Source organism: Nycticebus coucang, chromosome 2 (assembly GCF_027406575.1).
Source record: "Nycticebus coucang isolate mNycCou1 chromosome 2, mNycCou1.pri, whole genome shotgun sequence".
Taxonomy (NCBI): Eukaryota; Metazoa; Chordata; class Mammalia; order Primates; family Lorisidae; genus Nycticebus; species Nycticebus coucang.
Genome location: NC_069781.1, coordinates 113489523 through 113508637, shown reverse-complemented (window position 1 = coordinate 113508637; position 19115 = coordinate 113489523). Strand labels below are relative to the sequence as shown.

The 19115-nt window shown below is 50.4% G+C and overlaps 1 protein-coding gene across 3 annotated transcripts; it reads right to left on the bottom strand.

The window, feature by feature from the left end:
* Positions 1-1196: 1196 nt before the first annotated feature.
* TINCR (TINCR ubiquitin domain containing) lies at positions 1197-9139 on the bottom strand. Of its 3 annotated transcripts, XM_053581721.1 has the most exons (4): positions 8815-9139; positions 7952-8016; positions 4917-5051; positions 1197-4365 (listed from the first exon to the last, which is right to left on the bottom strand). In XM_053581721.1, exons 1-3 carry the CDS (start codon positions 9072-9074, stop codon positions 5017-5019), a joined length of 360 nt encoding a protein of 119 aa, XP_053437696.1. In that variant the 5' UTR covers positions 9075-9139; the 3' UTR covers positions 1197-4365; positions 4917-5016. The 3 variants fall into 3 exon arrangements, with proteins under 3 accessions (XP_053437696.1, XP_053437697.1, XP_053437698.1); XM_053581722.1 differs by lacking the exons at positions 1197-4365; positions 7952-8016 and having other exon boundaries at positions 4915-5051; XM_053581723.1 differs by lacking the exons at positions 1197-4365; positions 7952-8016 and having other exon boundaries at positions 4947-5051; positions 8871-9139.
* Positions 9140-19115: the final 9976 nt, after the last annotated feature.

Here is a 19115-nt window from a genome sequence, read left to right as displayed (position 1 = left end):
GAGTTCGTAAATACTGTGTGATCCAGCAATGACCAAACCAACCAGACCTCTTCCCAGCCTTCATGGTGCCCACAGGCTAGTGGGGAAAACACACATTGAATGAATAATAATATAAATAATGAATGCCACAAAGGAAAGGAATATGGTGTTGTGAGATTACAAAATCATGGGAACATGACTTGTTTGGGGGCCTCCCCAAGGAAAGGATTTTGAACCTGCAAATTGGAGAATGCAAGGTGGAAGGTGGAGAGAGGGTGCTCCAAATGCAGAAACTGCATGTGCAAAGGCCCTGTGGCTGGAAAGGACTCCTCCCTTTGGGGCCTAACAAGGAGGCTTGAGCAGAAGGCACAAGTGTAAAGTCAGTGTCAAGTCAAGAGACCTCAGGACCAGGCCTGGAGCCCTCTTAGCCAGTAGCTTTCAGTGGATAGCCATCAAAGGAAGAGATGACTATGTTTCCCCAGTGATCCAGGGGATAGAAGTGAGGCTGCTTCTGACCTAGGTGAGTCAGGCTGCAAGGCCAGGCAGTTGGCTCTGTGGGGGTTTTGTTACTGTTCTATTTTCTTCTCAGAAATGTTTTCCCCTTGGAAGATTCTTTCAAACACAGTTGGGCATAGGGGATGAGTCAGGATTTCTCTGCCAAGAAACAGCTTATCCCATTCAAGCAGTAGCTGGCCCAGCCATCTTAACACCTCCCTCCTTGGGCAGGCAGGGAAACTGAGGCCCAGAGAGGAACAAAGACTACTCAGGGTCATTCAGGGGAGGACTATAGGAGGGATTTCTGAGAGTCTCAAGAGCACACCCTTGACCTTCTTGGAGCATAAACTGGGTGGGCAGCCAAGGCAGAAGGTGGCCCCTCCCTGGGATGTTGCAGGCCCTAGCAAGATGGTGGCTGCCAAGTCTCACCCGAAACTCCTCTTAGCCCAGACTTGCTCATAGGGTGGAGTCAGGAGCCTGAGAGGCCCTTGGGGGTGGAGGGCGGGGTGATAGGCTTCCCCCAGTTCCATAGCCCAGAGCAGGGAGAGGGCTGGCCTGGGGTCACCCAGAATAAAAATCAAGCAAAAAGGCATAACTGGCAGTGGGAACAGCTTGTGCTAAGCCCTGGAAGCGAAAGGAAGATCAAAGGAATAAACTGTAGATGAGGTAAAGCCCAAGAGGCCTCAAAGGTCAAGTCGCGGAGTTTGAACTTGACTTTGTTTTCAAACACTTCATCTTTTATTCAGTGCATACACAAAATGGCCTCCCTGTACATAGTCCCAAGCTGGATGGCCCTGGGGCTCCAAAAGTGGTGATTCCTCAGATTTCCAGGAGGAGACACTGACCTCCCAGCTCTGTTGCTCATTGGTGGGCCAGGACAGAGCCGGGGCAGCAGGAGCCCTGAGAGAAGTAGATGGTCTTCTTGGACTCTTGGAGGATCAAAAATGGCTGCATAAAGAAGGAGAAATTGAAGCCAGGGCTCTGAAAGATGAACAAGAGCTTGTCAAACAGTCAGTGAGGCAGGCAAAATGAATGGAGGAGCTATGGTCAGAATCTGGGGAGCATGCTGATGGAGCAGCAGGAGGAAGAATCCAGAAGCAGAAAGGCTCCATGTGCACTTTCATCAGAGCCCCCGATTCGAGGCCAAGAAACCCCACCCACATCAAGTCCTCTCTGCCCAGGCAAGCCCTATCAGGTCTCTGACTACTCCGGCAGCTGCCATCTCTCCTCCTTGGGTCCAGGTACTGTGTACTTTGGTCCACGATGACACTCAGTGGGGGGCACTTCCCACAGTGTGGCAGTGGGACTGCAGGCCATGCCTGTGCCTCAGTTTCTCAATCTAGACAGGGGGAGACCAGAAGCCACTTTTGCTATTAAAGTTAATCTCAAGACTGGGAGGCTTCAACAAATGATGTGAAGGAAGAAAGGGGAAAAACGTAAGAAAGGGAGGGAGACAACCAGGGAGGGGGGAAAGAGGGGGAAGTAAAAAGGATGTAGGAATAGACCGGAAGGAGGAGGAAGGAAGGAAAAGGCTGTGCACCTCTCCGCCCTGGCCATGCCCAAGGGACAAGTCCAACATTATTATTTCAGAACATGCCAGAGCTGTCGAGGATTAAGAAACAGGGGGTGGGGTGTGTGTGTGTGTGATTTGCATGCAATTTGCATTCTGTTTGTTAAATGTCAAAACGCCCTGAAAATGCTTTCTCCCACTTCCACTGCCAGTCAAGAAGTAGGCAACACTCCCCCTTGCTCTATCAGCTCCCGGCAGGGGCCAGGGACCCCTCAGATCAGAGGCTATGAGGGCATTAGTCCAAGGTGGTGGTGGGGCACAGTGACCTCCAGTAAGCTGAAACACATCTGCCAAGTGGGTTTTATTCAGAGGCCACTGCCACTGCTGAACAGTGCAGTTGTGTTTTGAGTAGGACAGGGCCCTGCAACAATGGGCACAGGCCCTGGTGAGAAGGAACTCCTGAGAAATAGAGTTGAGGTAAACACCCCCACTTTCCTGTAGAATCCTAAGGGGGCAGGTCCTCAAGGATGTGCAGGGGAACATATAAGCAAAATGTCCCAGGGCTCAGAATATGCACAGATGGCCCAGTTGTGGACAGAGATCCAGGTCACACATGCACAGGCAACTGGATTGCCTTTCCCACTGTGTCCCCAACCACCACCTTAGGACTCAGTTTACTCACTATTAAAGAGGAAGTAGAGGTCCTACTCTAGGAGGATCCCCAGGGAGCAGACATGGGGTCTCTGGGGACCTGGCCCTGGGCTGGGCACGGAGGGGAGGGGTGAAGGGTTCAGGAAGATCCCCTCCCTGGGCATACTCAGGGGCAGGTGACACCTAGGTCACCTGGCAATATAGCAACTCGAATGAGTCTGTCTGAAGGAAGGAAGTGGGGGGGGGTCCCTCCTCTGGCCCCCCCCAGTCAGCCCAACTGGGGTTGGAGGGACACAGAGGACATTCCAAAGGAAGGAAAGGGGGGCCAGGCGCTATCCCTCAACTAAGTCAGATACACTACCTGTCTGCACACCAGGGCCTGCAGCCAACAGGACTCTTATTTTTTTTATAGAGACAGAGTGTCACTTTATTGCCCTCGGTAGAGTGCCGAGGCGTCACACAGCTCACAGCAACCTCCAACTCTTGGGCTTAGGCGATTCTCTTGCCTCAGCCTCCGGAGTAGCTGGGACTACAGGCGCCCGCTACAATGTCTAGCTATTTTTTTTGTTGCAGATTGGCCAGGGCTGGGTTTGAACCCGCCACCCTTGGTATATGGGGCCGGCACTCTACCCACTGAGCCACAGGCATCACCCCCAAGAGGACTCATAGTTTTTTTTTTTTTTTTTTTGCAGTTTTTGGCCAGGGTTGGGTTTGAACCCGCCACCTCCGGCATATGGGGCTGGTGCCCTACTCCTTTGAGCCACAGGCACCGCCCAGGACTCATAATTAAAACATTATTTCTTCCCAGGCTCCCGAACCTCTGCCCTTGTGTTGTGGGTTACCCAGAATGTGAACATGGCACTCGAGGAAGCAAGCTGCCCCTAAACCCCTCTCCAAAGACCCTTCCCCAGGTCTCCATGCAGGACTCAATGCCACATGGCCGCAGGTCAGAGGTCCATCTGAGACCCCAGTGCTCTACTGGAAGGTCTCTACCTGGAATGCTGCAACAGTCACCTTCCAGGTGATTTCTGCCAGTCCACTTGGCCAGAGCCTTTCAGACTCACCCGGGGGACTCCTGTGCAGGGGGTGAAGCAGAAGGACTTAGGAGAAAGAGGAAACCATCAAAAGGTAGGCACAGGTACATCGTCTGGAGGTGTGGATGGAGTGAAGCGTAGCCTTGGAGCGCTGGGAGAGGGCTGGGGTCACCCGGTCTCTGGTCTTAGTCATTTGAGAGCTCAGGAATATCTGGCTGCATGCTCAGCCAGGGCTGTTCATAGGAGAGGGGGTTTGTGGGGCCCCCAAAGGGGATGAAGTGTACACTGGCTGAGAAGAAGGGAATCTGAGAAGACTTTCTGGAAGAGGCTGGAATCTCAGGTAGATTGGTCCCACGCAGGCAGGGAGCACAGCTTGGGCAAAGGTGTGGCTGGGAGAATGTACAAGGCAAGAGGGACGGTGCCCCAAACTCATCCCCACGGTGCTCTTCACGGGATCCCTTCTGGCTGCCCACCATGGCATGGGGGCTCCCACTGAAGATAGGGCTCTTGAGGCCCAAGGCCATAGCCCCCAGGTCACACACAGCATTGGAAGACTCATGGCTCCTCCCTGGTAGGCTGGACGGAATAGCAACATCCAAGGTCAGTAGCAGGGACTGGGGCTCCATCAGGAATGTTCAAGATAGTAGGCACCATCTGGCCAGGCCAGTGTTCACTATCCACTTGGGAGCACAGAACCTGGAACAGCAAGAAGAAGGGAATAATAAGACCATGTCAGTCCAGGCCCATGGGAGAGGAAAACACCATTTCTCTGGCTAGCTGTCCTTCCCTTTTTCCTAACACTCCTGATGTGGGCAGTGATACCTGCAGCCATCCCCTCCTGCCCTGTGTCCTAGGGCATGGCCTCTGGCCACAGAGAGGTTCCTAGGATGAACTCGGTTGTTTTCCGCCACTTGGTGGCACTCGCATAAATTGCAGGCAATGAGTGCAGTGAAAACCAATCCTTTCTTGTGGCAAAGAAGTGACAGCTCAGAAAGGAGGAGCAGTTTTCCCAAGACCACACAGCAAGCTGGAAGCAACATCATTCAGGCCCACATGTTGGTCTGAAAGGAAGAGAGAAGAGGCCAGTGTCCCCATTCTAGGGACCAGAAGTGTAGGTGTACGGTAAAGAGTGACAGTCAATAAAGTCCAGTAGTACAATCCCTTCTCCTCTCTGAGCCTCAATTTCCCCATCTGTGAACCATAATCTCTAAAACGCCTTCTACATCTTAAGTACTAGAATGACTTACCTAAAGTCCCAGGCTCACGGGGATGAGGGGGTGGAGTGAAGTGTCTCCCAAAGGTGTCCCCTACCCAAGCCTATCCCTTCAGCCAGCATCTTGGGTCCTCTCAGACATGGCTCCACTTCCTCCAACCCAGACTATCTGAAAGAAGGGCACAGAAAGATGCAAGTTGCAGGATGAACACAGCCCTTGCCTTGGTACTCAAGGCCTCCATGCTCTGCTCAATGTCTGGCTGATGCCTCTTCCTGCACCTGCTAGGGCTCATCTCTGACCCCAAGACCCCTACCATGCATCAGATATTCACTCCTCAACTTCAGAAACAATACATCCCACTAATATTAGCTGAGCACATACTATGTGCCATGCATTGAACTGGGAGTCCATCAGTGAACGAGGTGGACAGCACCACCCTCACAGAGTCTACAGTCTAGTGAGAAAGATGGGGTGAAGAAGTAAAGAAAAACTGAGAGAAGTCAGCTGTTGACCATGTAGTAGGGAGAGAGGAAGTAGGGGTAGGGGGCTGAGGTATGTTGGTGAGATGCAATTTGAAACAGGATGGTCACCAGGGATTGCAGGGCCGAATCGAGGCAGTAACATCTAAATAGAGACCTGAAGGAGGAAGGGAGGGAGGTGAGTATCTGAGGAAAAAGCCATTCTGGGCTGAAGGAACCTATGCAAAGGCCCTGGGGCAGGACCATACCTGGCCTGTTGGAGGCACATGAGACCCATGTGGCTGGAGCAGAGTGAGGAGGGGGAGAGACGCAAAAGCAGAGGATAGGGAGGAGAGGGGACAGGTTGTGCAGGGTCTGGTGGGCTTCAGGGAGGACTTGGGCTTTAACCTCAAGGGAGGTGTGAGTCATGGAGGGCTGTGGACAAAAAGCCAGGCCCTGACCCAGGTGCTCACAGGCGCCCTATGGTGGCCACTCCAGAGAGAGCAGATTGTTGAGACATGGTGGAATTCTGGTTAGATTTTGAAGACCGAGCTGACAGAATAGCTGAAGGACAGATATGGAGGTGAGGAGGAAGAGAGGAGTGAATTGATTATGCCAATGAAATAAAAATAACCACTGTTTGCATGAAAGGGGCAAAAGGGTGTATGATGAAGAGTATGGCTTCTAGAGCAAACCCCCAGCTCTGCCCTTACCCAGCTTAACCCACCTCCATGCCTTACTTTCCCCACCACAGGGCTGTGGTAAGGCCACATGAAAAGTACTTAGCATCTCCTAGGCACTCAAAGCATAGTCATTATTGAATGCCTGATGGTTGCCCTGTGCCAACCTGTTTCCATGGGATGCTGCTACCTTGAGGCAGAAAATGTCATTAAGGCCCTTAGAAATAGGAGGTGGCAAGAGAAGCTACTCCCAGAGAGGAGAAAGGCCATGGCTGGTTTGTCCTGAGCTGCCCATGTGGCTTCTCTCACACAAGGGTCTGGGGTAGGCTGACAGGTCAAACGTGTTTTCCTCATTTCTCAGGTGGAGAAACTGAGGTCTCCCCAGCTGGTACTGGTCCACCCACCAGTAGCTCCTGCTCCACCTCTGTGCGTCTGGGGTTGGGGGTGGGGCTGGGAGCTTAGAACTCATTCACTGCCCATAGAGGGTGGGTGAGCTGCCTCAGGACACACGGCCAGTGGGTGGCAAAGGTGGGTTGAGCCCCGGAGCTTGTTTTCCCGGTCTGTTGGCGGGGACAGAGCTGGACTCTGCCATCAACACCAGATGTGTATGGTCAGGTGTGCAGGGCAAAGAATAGAGCATTAGGGCAGTGCAGGAACCCAGAGGAGGCCAAGGTTGTCTCCTCTGAAGCCCTCCTTCCTCTGCCTCCACCATCATTCATTGGGACCTCTATCCTCTTCTCCTGTCTCCCACCCTCACCCCTCAGTATATGTCCTTACAGTGGCCAGAAGGGACCTGGGAACACTTGAGTTAGGATCCATCCCTCCTCTGCCCACAGCCCCCCATAGCTTCCACCTCCCTTAGGGTCAAAAGTTAAGTCTTGGGTGGTGCCTGTGGCTCAAAGGAGTAGAGCGCCAGCCCCATATGCTGGAGGTGGCAGGTTCAAACCCAGCCCCGGCCAAAAACTGCCAAAAAAAAAAGCAAAAAAGTTAAGTCCTTCCCGAGTCTCACAAAGCCCTGACCAACCTACCACGTCTCTTCCCTGCCCTCCCTCCTCTTTCCCCCTCCTCACTCTGCTCCAGCCACAGGGGCCTTCTCCATGTGCCTCCAACAAACCAGGCACAGTCCACCCCAGGGCCTTTGCATCAGCTGTGCCCTCTGCCTCAAATGCCCTCCTCTCACTCTGATTCTCACTTTATGGAGCTCCTGCCCCTCACACCCTGAAGGTCACCTTTCCAGGGAGGCCTTCCTCAGCTACTGTTGCTAGGATAGCAGCATTTCCACCCTTCTCACCCTCACAGCACTTACCACAAGCTGACATCCTACCATATATTTATTTCAGTCTTGCCCCACTGGACCATGGCCCCCAGGAGGGCAAGGCTTAGTCTCTCTGAGTCACTGCTGGATTCCAGCACCCAGGATAGGATGTGGCACACAGTAGGCACTAGATAAGTGCTTGTTGCATATGTAGTAACTATTATCTGAATGTCTGAGGGTCATCTAGCTTCCAGACCTTGTAGGAAAAGGTACACTTCCAGGGACACCCTCTCCCAGCCCCAGGCCCTGAGCCTTTTGCCCACTCCTGCCACCTTCCCACCCCCCCGCCAGACCTTCCTTCAAAAGGGTCAGAGGAGGGGTGGGGGTAGGGTCTCTCCCATTCCCAGGTCCCAGTCTCCTAGAAGTCTCCCATTTGAGTCTCCCCCTTTCAAAATGTCACCCCAGGCTTGGGGTGGAACCTCTTGGGTCCCTCAAACCTCTTGGGACCTGGCATGCTCATGACCCCTGGACTATCCAGGGTGACTCATGTGGCCCTAGTCCCTCCTCTGCTTCCAAAGTGGCATCTGAGAACACCCCCTGCTGGCTCTACCACTGTACTGTCACCTAGCCTAGTGTTAGCCATGACCGGTTTCCCAGAGCTGCCCCAGGCCTCACCCACACTGTTCCCATGGCTCAGATGCGGTTCTCTGCAGAACCTTCCTTGGGCTGGAAGACCCTGTCTGATGGGTCACCTTGACCAGGGGACCTTTCTGGGGACCCCAGGTGGCCAGGTCTGAGTGTGGGCAGCAAGTATCAGGATGAGATTGTGGGGATGGCAGGGGTTGGGGGAGACAGAAGGACAGAGAAAGGAAGAGACAGCCTCAGACAGAGACATACACAGAGAAGAGGAGAGATGAACTGGACAGAGGCACAGAGAGACAAGGAGACAGAGATTCAGAAACACAGAGAGAGACACAGACACAAAAATAGCAAATAGACACGGACAGACACAGACAGAGAGTTAGAGAGAGAAACAGCAGCTAGAAATGAACAGACACAGACAAGGAGGCAGAAACTCAGAAGGAGACAGACACACACACAGAAAAAAACATCCAGAAATGAGCACAGGAAGAGACAGAGACAAAAGAGAGATACACTTTTGTGTATTTTTCCCTGAGGGAGGGAAAACAGGAGAGACAGAAATGGGCAAAGAGAGAGGAAAAGAAAGACCCACAGAGAGACACCCCAGAGAGCGAACAGCAGAGACAGAAATGGAGAGACAACGAGAAAGAGACAGACTTAGAGACAGAGACGAGGAGATACAGAGAGAGAAAGCCAGAAATAGTCGGAAACACCACAGAGAGACAGAAACACTGGGAGAAGAACACAGACACAGAGGGACAGACTTGGGTGGACAGGAAATCTGCAGGGACGGCGAAGCCGGCACGGCCCCCTCGGGGCCCGCCTCCCTCCCCGCGTCCCAAGCAGGCGTCTCCGGGGTCCCCCGGCACCCCCTCCCTGAGCCCCCTGGCGGCCACCTGGGGTCGCTGACAAGCAGCAGCACCGCGCCGTCCTGCAGGCGCGCCTCGCGCACCGTCTGGTGGTCGTCCAGGCGCCGCGCGTTGTAGTAGAAGGCGCGCTTCCAGGAGCTCACGCCCCGGCCCACCAGCTGCGCGCGCAGGTCGCTCAACGTGTCCCACGGCCGCACGGTGAGCGGCAGCAGCAGCGCCTCGTCCGCCAGGTGCACCTTGATGTGGTAGCGCTTCCAGCGCGACAGGCCGCGCCGCAGCCCTTCCATGGCGCCCGCCTGGCCCCGGCCCTGCGCGCCCTCTGCGCGCAGCCCGCCCGGCCTCGCCGCCGCCCCCGCGCTCCGCCCGGCCTCGCCGCCACCCCCGCGCTCCGCCCGCCTGTCCCGGCACGCCCGGCGCGCAAGGGAGTCCCGGCCGGGCAGGGAGGGGCGCCGAGGCCCGGCCCCCACCCGGCCCCTTGTGCCCCCACCTCGCAGGCGCCCCCTGGGAACGCCCAGAGAGTTATTAAGTGCGGTGAGCAATCTGTAAGAAACGAGGTCAGCGCACCACACTCGGGATAAGTATGTAAATGTTCGTCCGTTGGGTCAGAGGCTGGGAGAGGATGGGAGGCGCTGGGGAAGGAGGCTGGGGAGCTGTTTTCGCAGGAGATCAAGGTGAAGAGAGGCCTCTCTGACGGGGAGGCATTTGAACTGAGATGGGAAAGAGGAGGAGTAAGCCAGCCATGTAAAAATCTCAGGGACTGAGGGTGCACCAGGCTGGAGAGGGCATAGCCTGTGCAAAGGCCCTGGGGCAGGACATCGCCCGACTCACCCGTGTTGGCGGCACAGCGAGAAGGCCCTCGTGTCTGGATCAAAGTGAGAAGGGGGAGAGAGGGAGGAGGGTAGGGTAGGGGGTGCACAGGGCAGGTCATGCAGGGCCCTGCCCCCACAACATCCCCTTACCCCACCTCCCTTGTGAGGTGGAAGGATTGCGAGCAGAGGAAGTAGGGAGATACTGAGGTTTACATACATCACTCCTTTATTCCTTTATTTCCATACTGAGCAAGCACCTACCCACTCCATGTCTGGAGTGGGCTGGGCTGTTGAGGCTGGGCCCCAGAAAAACCTCAACCTTAGGCACTGCTCTCAAGGGTCTCCCAGTTGGGGTTGGGGGACAATGGAGCTGGACATAGTCACTTCTAGCCTTGTGTGGTCAGGGTCTGAGTAGAAGGAGAGACCCAGGCTGGGGATAGTTTCCTAAAAGGGGTGGGCACTGGAGCTGGGGCTTCAGCAGACAAGGAGGAGCTTAACACTCCTAATAAGGAGATACCTGCTCAGAGCCACTGACTATATAGGTCAGTGTGTGCCTAGTGAGGAGAAACCAGAGTCAAGGCTGTAGCCAGTGGGAGCCATTGGGAAGCTTGTGAGTAAGGGATCAACCATGTTTCCTCCCCGATCCTCATAACCCCTTTCTCAGGCTCCACCGGCCTCTCCAGTAACATTTAACCAAACACCTTCTTTCCAAGACCCTTCCCAGATTGCCACCTGTGCCTACACAGTGCCATACCCCCTGGACAGGACTGACCAGGTGTGGGTGTCTGGGATGCTGGTATGGCCCTCAGCTGTTCAAAGTCTGTATTTAGAAGCCAGTGAAGATGGAGCCTGCTGGGAAGCCTCCTTCAGCAGCAGAGAGAGCTTGGCCACTAATCCCAGCCCTGCCCCCTTGCATGTCCCTCATAAAGGAATTTGATCTCCCTGGGCCTCAATGTCCCCATCTGGGGTTGTTGTAAGGATCAAATTCATGCAACTAAAGCACTTAGAAGGGTTCCTGACAGATAGTCATGCACTACTTGCCTGTGCTGGGGGAATATTTAGGAAGATGTTCAGTTTGACTCCTCAAAGAAAAGCAAATAAAACCAAAAATAGCAAATGGAAGAAGCACCTGCTAAGTGACAGACGGTCTTCTAGGTACTTTGTTGAAAACTAACAAAAACGTCCCTTAATTTTCATAACAGTGTTACTGCCCATTTTACAGACAAGCATAGAGAGGGTAAGTGACTTCCCTGAGGAAACACAGTGAAAAGTGACAGAGCCAGAATTCAAACCCTGGCCACCTGGCTCCATCCATCCTTCTATTGTTCACTCTTTACACAAACATCCCTCTTATGCAACAATCCGATTTCCAGTGGAGATTTTAATGGTGGCTAAAACCAAAATACATTTCAGATGGGTCTTCTGCACCCCATTCCCTGTCAAAGAAACTATAAAACTACTAGAAAAAAATATGGGCGTTTAAAATAATAATAATCTTAGTATGTTGAAGCATGACAATAAACCTAGAAGCCTTTAATTAAAATGTTAATGACTGACTACATACAGCTAAAAAGTTCTCATCACATGTGCCCTATATAAAGTTACACAACACAACTACATATTACCCACAGTAGATAAAAATAAAAATTTTTAATAACTATACAGAAATATATTAATATAAAAGTCTTACACATGTGCTCATATGTGCAAAATTACTAGAAGGTCAACAGGCAAAGTCAAGGAAAATTTTCCCAGACATGATAGACAAAAGACTGGCATCCTTAATATGTAAAAAGCATCTAGAAATCAGTAAGGATCAACAAACCATTAGAAAAAGGGGTGAAAGACATGAACAATTTTTTGAAAAGGAAATACAAATGGCTTCTGAGCATATGCATAAAACTATAATCAAATATCTTTTTTACTTCTCATTTAGCTGGTAAAAATGAAAAAATTTACTCGTTCGCTGTGTTGCTGAGATTTTAGTAAAAGAACAATCTTATGCTGTTGGGGTTCAGAGTGTGAAACAGTATAATCTCAGTGACAATAGCTGCTGAAATGTATAAGCCAGCAATGTCCCTCCTGAGGATATATCCATGTGCACAAAGACAGATTATAGGACAACATACATGCCAAGCACTTTACATGCAGCCCCCAGCAAACCACGAGGCTGGTGCATCCTTGAGCCCATTGAGGAAAGGAGGGAAACTGAGAGAGGTAGTGACAGAATGAGAACCCAGGATGGTGTGTGCTCTCTCTGCGAAGGTTGGTGGTCTGGCTCTACTTGCAGAACCAGGTCATCACCGTCCCAGCCGCCTCCCTTTCAGGCTACATTCCAGGCCTCACCCATCAGACCTGCTGGTGTCCAAGCAGGTCATAGTGAGGCCCAGGGACACTGGTTTTAACATAGGGCTGTCAAGCAGGCCACACTGAGTCCTGTGACTGTGACATGCCAGTTCCAATTAATTCTGACTTTTCTCATTAAGGCGTTAGGAAAAACCAGGTGGTTACAGGCACCAGCCCTCTGGCTGGGTCTCTGGATTGGAGGGCTCATGGTTTCTTACGGAATTACAGGTAATTACGGAAGACTCAGGAAGATAGTGACAAGCTCAGAGAATCCCTGAGCTCTGGAAAAACTTGAGTGGCTCAGAATCGTAGGATCACTGAAACTTTCAGAATCTTGGAACTCTGGTGTTCATCCTTCCTCCTAAACACTGTAGCATTTTAGAGCTCTCTAGTGTGTGGGTCAGGGTTCTGAGTGGTAATCAACACACACTGCTTCTGGTTGGGAGAGAAAAGGAAAATTTTGAGGGAGTACAGAGAATCAGCCCCAAGCAAGAGGAATAGGCTTTAAAAATAAGCCAGAAGTTTTGCATGGAGGCTGGGCAGCAGGGAGAAATGTGGGTGAGGGCCTGTGATCCTCCCAATACTGCAGGCAAATAGTGTGCTGGGCCATTGTCCTCACCTGTAACATACCACCAAGTTCTGGATTTGGGGGAGCTTAGCCTCTTGTGATGCAGAAGAGGTTTCTTACCTGGGTTTATCCCCTTGAGTTAGAGGTTTGCAACTGAAAGCCCACTGCCTGAATCTGTTTGGTGTTAGGTTTTTTAATTTTTTTTTTTTTTTGACCCATACAATGGTATCAAAAGAAGAAGAGGCCAGGGTGGTGACTCAGGCCTATAAAGGTAGCACTTTGGGAGGCTGAAGTGAAAGGATTGCTTGAATTCAGGAGTTTGAGACCAACCTAAGCAAGAGCAAGAACCCATCTCTACAAAAAATGGAAATATTATCCAGGGGTGGTGGTACCCACCTGTAGTTCCAGCTACTTGGGAGGCTGAGGCAGGAGGATCACTTGAGCCCAGGAGTTTGAGGCTGAAGTGAACTATGATGATGTCACAGCACTGCAGCCTGGGCAACAGTGACCTTGTCTCAGAAAAAAACAAAAAATGGATTGGTGGAATGAGTTATTCCATAAAAAGTTGGACTTCATCTGGGCCCCTTATTTGTGGCAACTATGGTTAAAAAAAAAAAAAAAATCCAGAGACACAGAGTTGAGGCTGTCTTCCACGGCTTGGACGAATATGCTCTGCAGTCTCTACAAGGTCCACTCTCCACCTCACCCTTTTTTTTTTTTTTTTTTTGAGACAGAGCCTCAAGCTGTTACCCTGGGTAGAGTGCCGTGACATCACAGCTCACAGCAACCTCCGACTACTGGGCTCAAGCGATTCTCCTGCCTCTGCCTCCAAGTAGCTGGGACTACAGATGCCCGCCACAATGCCCAGCTATTTTTTGGTTGCAGCCATCGTCGTTGTCGTTTGGCGGGCCCAGGCTAGATTCGAACCCTCTAGCTCATGTGTATGTGGCTGGTGCCTTAGCAGCTTGAGCCACAGGTGCCGAGCCCCACTTCACTCTTTGATATGACCTGACCCCTGAAAATTAAGTTTGCTATCCCTAGACCAGTGGTAATCCTGGTTTAGTCTCCTCTCATTTTATGATCAAAAGAGTGGGTTCTGGGGGCAGCTGTTTACCAAGGTGCCCTATGAAAAGGCTGAAGAGGCTTTAGAAAAAAGCAAATGGATGTCCCTTACCACTTTACAGACAATATCCCATTGGGTTCCTGTCACCAGGTACTGCTATTATCTAATTTCTTAGATGAGAAAACTGAGGCCTTAGGGCTATGAGGAGTCACGGGAGGGTTTGAACCAGTGGAGTGACATAATCTCTGTTAAAAAGGTTCCTGACACTGCTGAATCCATTTTAGAAGATGGATAAATCAATCCTTAGCTAAGGAAGGCCTTGTCCCAGATCAAAGGTACCAAGAAGGAATTTGAGCATTTTGATTCTAGGGAGAGCCTGTCTGTCTGGGTAGAACAGAAGGATGTGCCATGAACAGAGGCAGAGGCATGGTTTCAATGACATCAGGGCTGGGGACTAGTTTTGAAGTTCTCTAAGGCTACTGATTCTCCCACCAAACTCCCTTCCTACCTTAGTGAAGATAAGAAATAGATATAGGCCAGGCGTGGTGGCTCACGCCTGTTGTCCCAGTGCTGTGGGAGGCCGAGGCGGGTGGATTGCCTGAGCTCAGAGATTTGAAACCTGTATGTAACAGCAGTGAGCCAGAGCAAGACCCCGCCTGTACTAACATCAAAAACAGCCGGACGTTGTGGTGGGCGTCTGTAATCCCAGCTACTGAGGAGGCAACGGGACAGAGCATCACCAGAGGAAGCATTGAAAAAAAGAAGAAAGAAAATGAACAACAACAACAAAAAAGAGTACTTCAAACGAAGAAGAATGATAAACAAGCAAGCTGAAAATAAAAAAAAAAGAAATAGATATAAGAGAAATTTTTAATAGTGTTATCATTTGCATAAAAATTTGCAGAGCTGGGCAGCGCCTGTGGCTCAAGGATTAGAGCACTGGCCCCATATACCGCGAGTGGTGGGTTCAAGCCAGCCCCGGCCAGAAACTGAAAAAAAAAAAAAAAAAAATTACAGAGCTGCTGTTGTTCCTCACGCTGTTTTCTTAGAAAATGAGACTTTAAAAAAAGTTCTGCTTTCTTCATAGATACTATAAGATCTCTTAAGATACTATGAGATAGTATACTCTTAGATACTATGCGAGCTCTTAAGAAATTCATTGCCAGGATATCTGGTAAATAAAAGTTCATGGTGGTCCCTGCTGGTAAATTATGTTTTTCCACTTTAGTTTTATTAGAAACAAAGGCTGTTTGGCACCCACATGTTCTCCAGTGAAATCTTCATATATAAAGAGTTGTTAGAAATAAAGAATAGGCCAACACAAAGAATATGGATAACACTTCGGACACACAAAAGATATAGAGGAGAAATTGTATAAGACAGACTCACATGAAAAAGTGTTTAGCCTCTCTAGAATTCTCTCCACTTTAATATTTGACAAAGATTTCCAATAACATTAGATTTTGTGAGGATACAAAGCAATGGCCTTTGGATCATCCTTTTGGAAGGCAACATGGCAAAGTCCATTGAAAGCTTTTGATGGGATGGATAATAACTAATTATTATGACTCGCATTTGGTGAGTGATATCTTCCTTTATTGCAGCAGTTCTCAACCTGTGGATCACAACCCACAGGAACTGTATTAAAGGGCCACAGCATTAGGAAGGTTGAGAACCACTGCTTTATTGTTTCCCATTAGAACAGAAGGTCCCCACAGGCAGAGATTTTTGCCTAATTTGTTCACCGCTGAGTCCTGGTGCCTGGAACAATAACCGGCTCGGATTTATAGACCCAGCATAATACAGTTGTCTCATTTTTCTGTACAGCGATGTTTGAGAACCACTGAGCACCAAAAAGAAAGTTTTAGTGCAGACAGATGTCTGAGTATACAACCTATTTAGGCTTCTACAACAACCCTCGATTCCCTAACAGTGGGTAGACAATTCTCAGGGGCTACCTGCTGGCCCACAGCTTCATGCATGTGCTTATAGTTATGAGCATTAAATGAGATAATTTCTGAGCGGTGTCTGTGGCTCAAAGGAGTAGGACGCCAGCTCCATGTCCTGGAGGTGGTGGGTTCAAACCCAGCCCTGGCCAAAAACAGAAAAAAAAAAAAATTAAATAAAAAGATAATTTCTCACACAGAGTCCTTAGGCAATGTTGAAAAAGCTTAACAAACCTCAGCACTTAGTAACGTTAAGAGGTAGATGCTAATATCAGGCCCATTTTACAGATGAGGAAAGTGAGTCTGCAGCATAAAAGCAGTACCCTAGCCAAAGCCTGGCACATGGCAGGTACTTAGGATCTAAATTTTGTTTGGTCAGACCTGCGAACAGGCAGCTCTGTGAGAGCTACTCTTATCTCTCCAAGGGGCCGCAGGAGAGACCCTGGGCCCCAGCAAGTGCTTGGTAAATATTTCAGTTCTTCCATTCTTCGGTGGCGACTATACGGAGCTGCCAGGGACAGAAGGTTTCCGAATAGCGTACAGTCATGAGGCAGAAGCGAGTCAGTCCAAGTACACGAAGATGCACCGTGACGGATGCTAAGTCAGACATGCACACACTTATAAACACACCTGAGCGGCACAGATGCAGCCACGTACACACACATACACACATACGATGCACACAAGAGGAAAACCAGACACACCTTCACACACACGGGCAAGCGCGGGCGCCCACACACACGCTCGAAGATTAACCAGGCAAATGTGGGTGGAGAGACCGGGCTCTGGCAGCTGCGGCGGCACAGAGCGCGGCTCCTGGGCGCCACCTGGTGGAAATATGGGGTAGGGCCAGCCAGGTCCATCCGTTGGAGCTTAGGTCGCTTTTGCCTCCCTGCACTTCTCTTCCTGTTTCAGGGTCCCCTTATCTCTCTTTTTGTCTCTTGGTATTTCTGTCTTTTCATATCCCTCTTTCTCTCTTTTTTCCTTCCCTTCCTTTCCCCACACCTTCTAGAGCCCAAGGCCTCCAGGGGCCCCTCCCTAAACACCCTGCTTGAAGCCGAATCCCCCAGACCTGTCAGCTTCTTATGGTGCTTTACTTCCTGCCACCTAACCTCAGCAATTTTGCCAGTCGGCCTGCTCCTACGTCCTTGGGGACAGGGACCCCAAGACTAGAGGCAGCATGCGGCCCCTTTACTATTTCTTTGTTCAAACAGAGCCTGGTCTGTCCCTTCTTCTTTTTTTTCTTTTTTGAGACAGAGTCTCATTATGTGGTCCTGGGTAAAGTGAAATGGCGTCACAGCTCACAGCAACCTCAAACCCTAGGGCTTAAGCAATTCTCTTGCCTCAGCCTCCCAAGTAGCTGGGACTACAGGTGCTCGCCCCAACGCCTGGCTATTGTTGTTGTAGTTGTCATTGTTGTTTAGCAGGCCCAGGCTGGTTTTGAACCCACAAGCCCCGGTGTATGTGGCTGGCACCCTAACCACTGAGCAATGGGTGCCAAGTCTGGTATGTCCCTTCTTCCCCAGGGCTGGCTGCTGTGGTTCCCTGAAGGTGGGACATGGGCCAGGGGGTACAAGGACAGTGAGGACTTGGACCCCCAAGCAAGGAAGGACCTGATGAGACATTGAGAGTTACTTTGAAAGCAAAACCCTGCAGGCTGATGGCCCCTCTCTGGCCCCAGGCCCTCACACTCCTCCTGGCTAGGTTCCTCCAAGGTGTCATGTCCTTTCCTTCAGGGGGCTTCTGCCATGCTGTCCCTACTCCTGGAATGCCTTTCCCAATTCTTCCCTCTTCACATCTCAGGCGGGGTCAGTCATCTCCTCCAGGAAGCCAGCCTCATCCACCCCCAGAGAACAAGGATCTGGATGTCTATCCCAGTCAAGGTCACATCCCTGCCACCCAGTACTGCATACAGGAAGTCCCCAAGAAGCATTTACTAAATGATGAATGAGTGCAAAAAGAAAAGGAAAGAAGAGAGGAGGAGAGGAGAAAAAGAAAATAAAATAAAAAGATTCGAAGTTCAAAGGGTGGGTCTTGAGACTGGACTTTAGAGATAGCCTTGCTGTGGGTTGTGGGGGGGTTGCCAAAGGGGCTTCTCCCTGCTCTGTGCCCCATTTCTCCAGGGTCAGAATAAGGGGACATTTTCAGGATCACTTGTGAAACCCACCTGCTGGGTTTCATTTCAGCCAAGTCTGTAAATATTTGGTCTGCTATGGAAGCTTCAGTGCCTTTTATGGGCGCCCCACGAGGCTTGATGCATGGTTTCCGAGGCTGGGGGAACAGGACACCCCAGCAGTTTCACAGCTGGTTGGCATGAGGTGGGCATGATTGCAGGATTGGAAGAAGCTGAGAGACACCATCAGCGGCTTCTAGCACTTAACTCCACAGCATGTAGCATTCAAGTGGTCAAAGCAGGGCTTCTTGTTTTAAAAATTGCTAATGCAACATTATAGATTACAAGTGGTCTCCCTTTCCTAAGCTTGAAGGCCACACTTAATGCTTGGAGGGAGAGATTTCTTTCTGGCAAAAAGATGGGAGGCCCTAGTTTAGACCTGACTCTTTTTGGTTTGAAGAAAGGGTGTTGCCCAGGCTGGAGTACAGTGGCATCATCATCACTCACTGCAGCCTGGGCTCAGGCCATCCTACTGCCTCAGCCCTCTATGTAGCTGGGACTATAGGCAACTGCCACACTGGTGAGCTAATTTTTCTATTTTAAGTAAAGATGGAGTCTCACTCTTGCTCAGGCTGGTCTAGTACTTCCGAGGTCAAGTGATCCTCCCACTTCAGTCTCCCAGAGTGCTAGGATCATAGGCTTGAGCCACCAGCCCTTAAACATGCATTTTTAAACAGCATTTCCCATCCAACCTGTTACCAGCCACTGTTAACCTGAACAGCCATTTCATGCAGGTTGCTGTTTGTCAGGCCCTAAGAAGTCCTGATGAGCCTACATTTTGACATCTGGAGATTGTTTATTCACTTCCAAGGCTTACTGTCATAAATTGGGGGATTGGATACCATGGTACCAGTCAAGAACCCAGGGCACTCTGTGTACTCAATGAAGTGTTGGCTAACAACCTGTGGGTCGTGACCCCTTTGCAACAATGAAAATACATCACGGCATTAAGAAGGTTGAGAACCACTGGTCTAGAGTAAAAAATGCTTTCAAGATATAACCACTTTAAGATAGGAAGATACTGTGTAACTTTGTAACCTATAAGGGAGAATCTGTCTGACATGTACTATGATGAGTAATAACATTGCAGATGTTTACTTTTCTGTGAGAAAAAAAGTAACTAAGGGAAAGAAGGGGCAGAACAACTCTTTGGGGAGATATCCCTGCTGCTCTCCAGAATTGCTGGCTTTCCTATAAATAAAAGTGAAACTGTTGATCTTTTTTTTTTTTTTTGTGGTTTTTGGCCGGGGCTGGGTTTGAACCCACCACCTCTGGCATATAGGACTGGCGCCCTACTCCTTGAGCCACAGGCACCATCTGAAACTATTGATCTTTCATCCACTTCTGTTGATTGGCTTAGGTGACATGCAGATGAACTCCTTGATTCAGCAACACACCCACTTGTGCCCCCAGGTAACTCTCA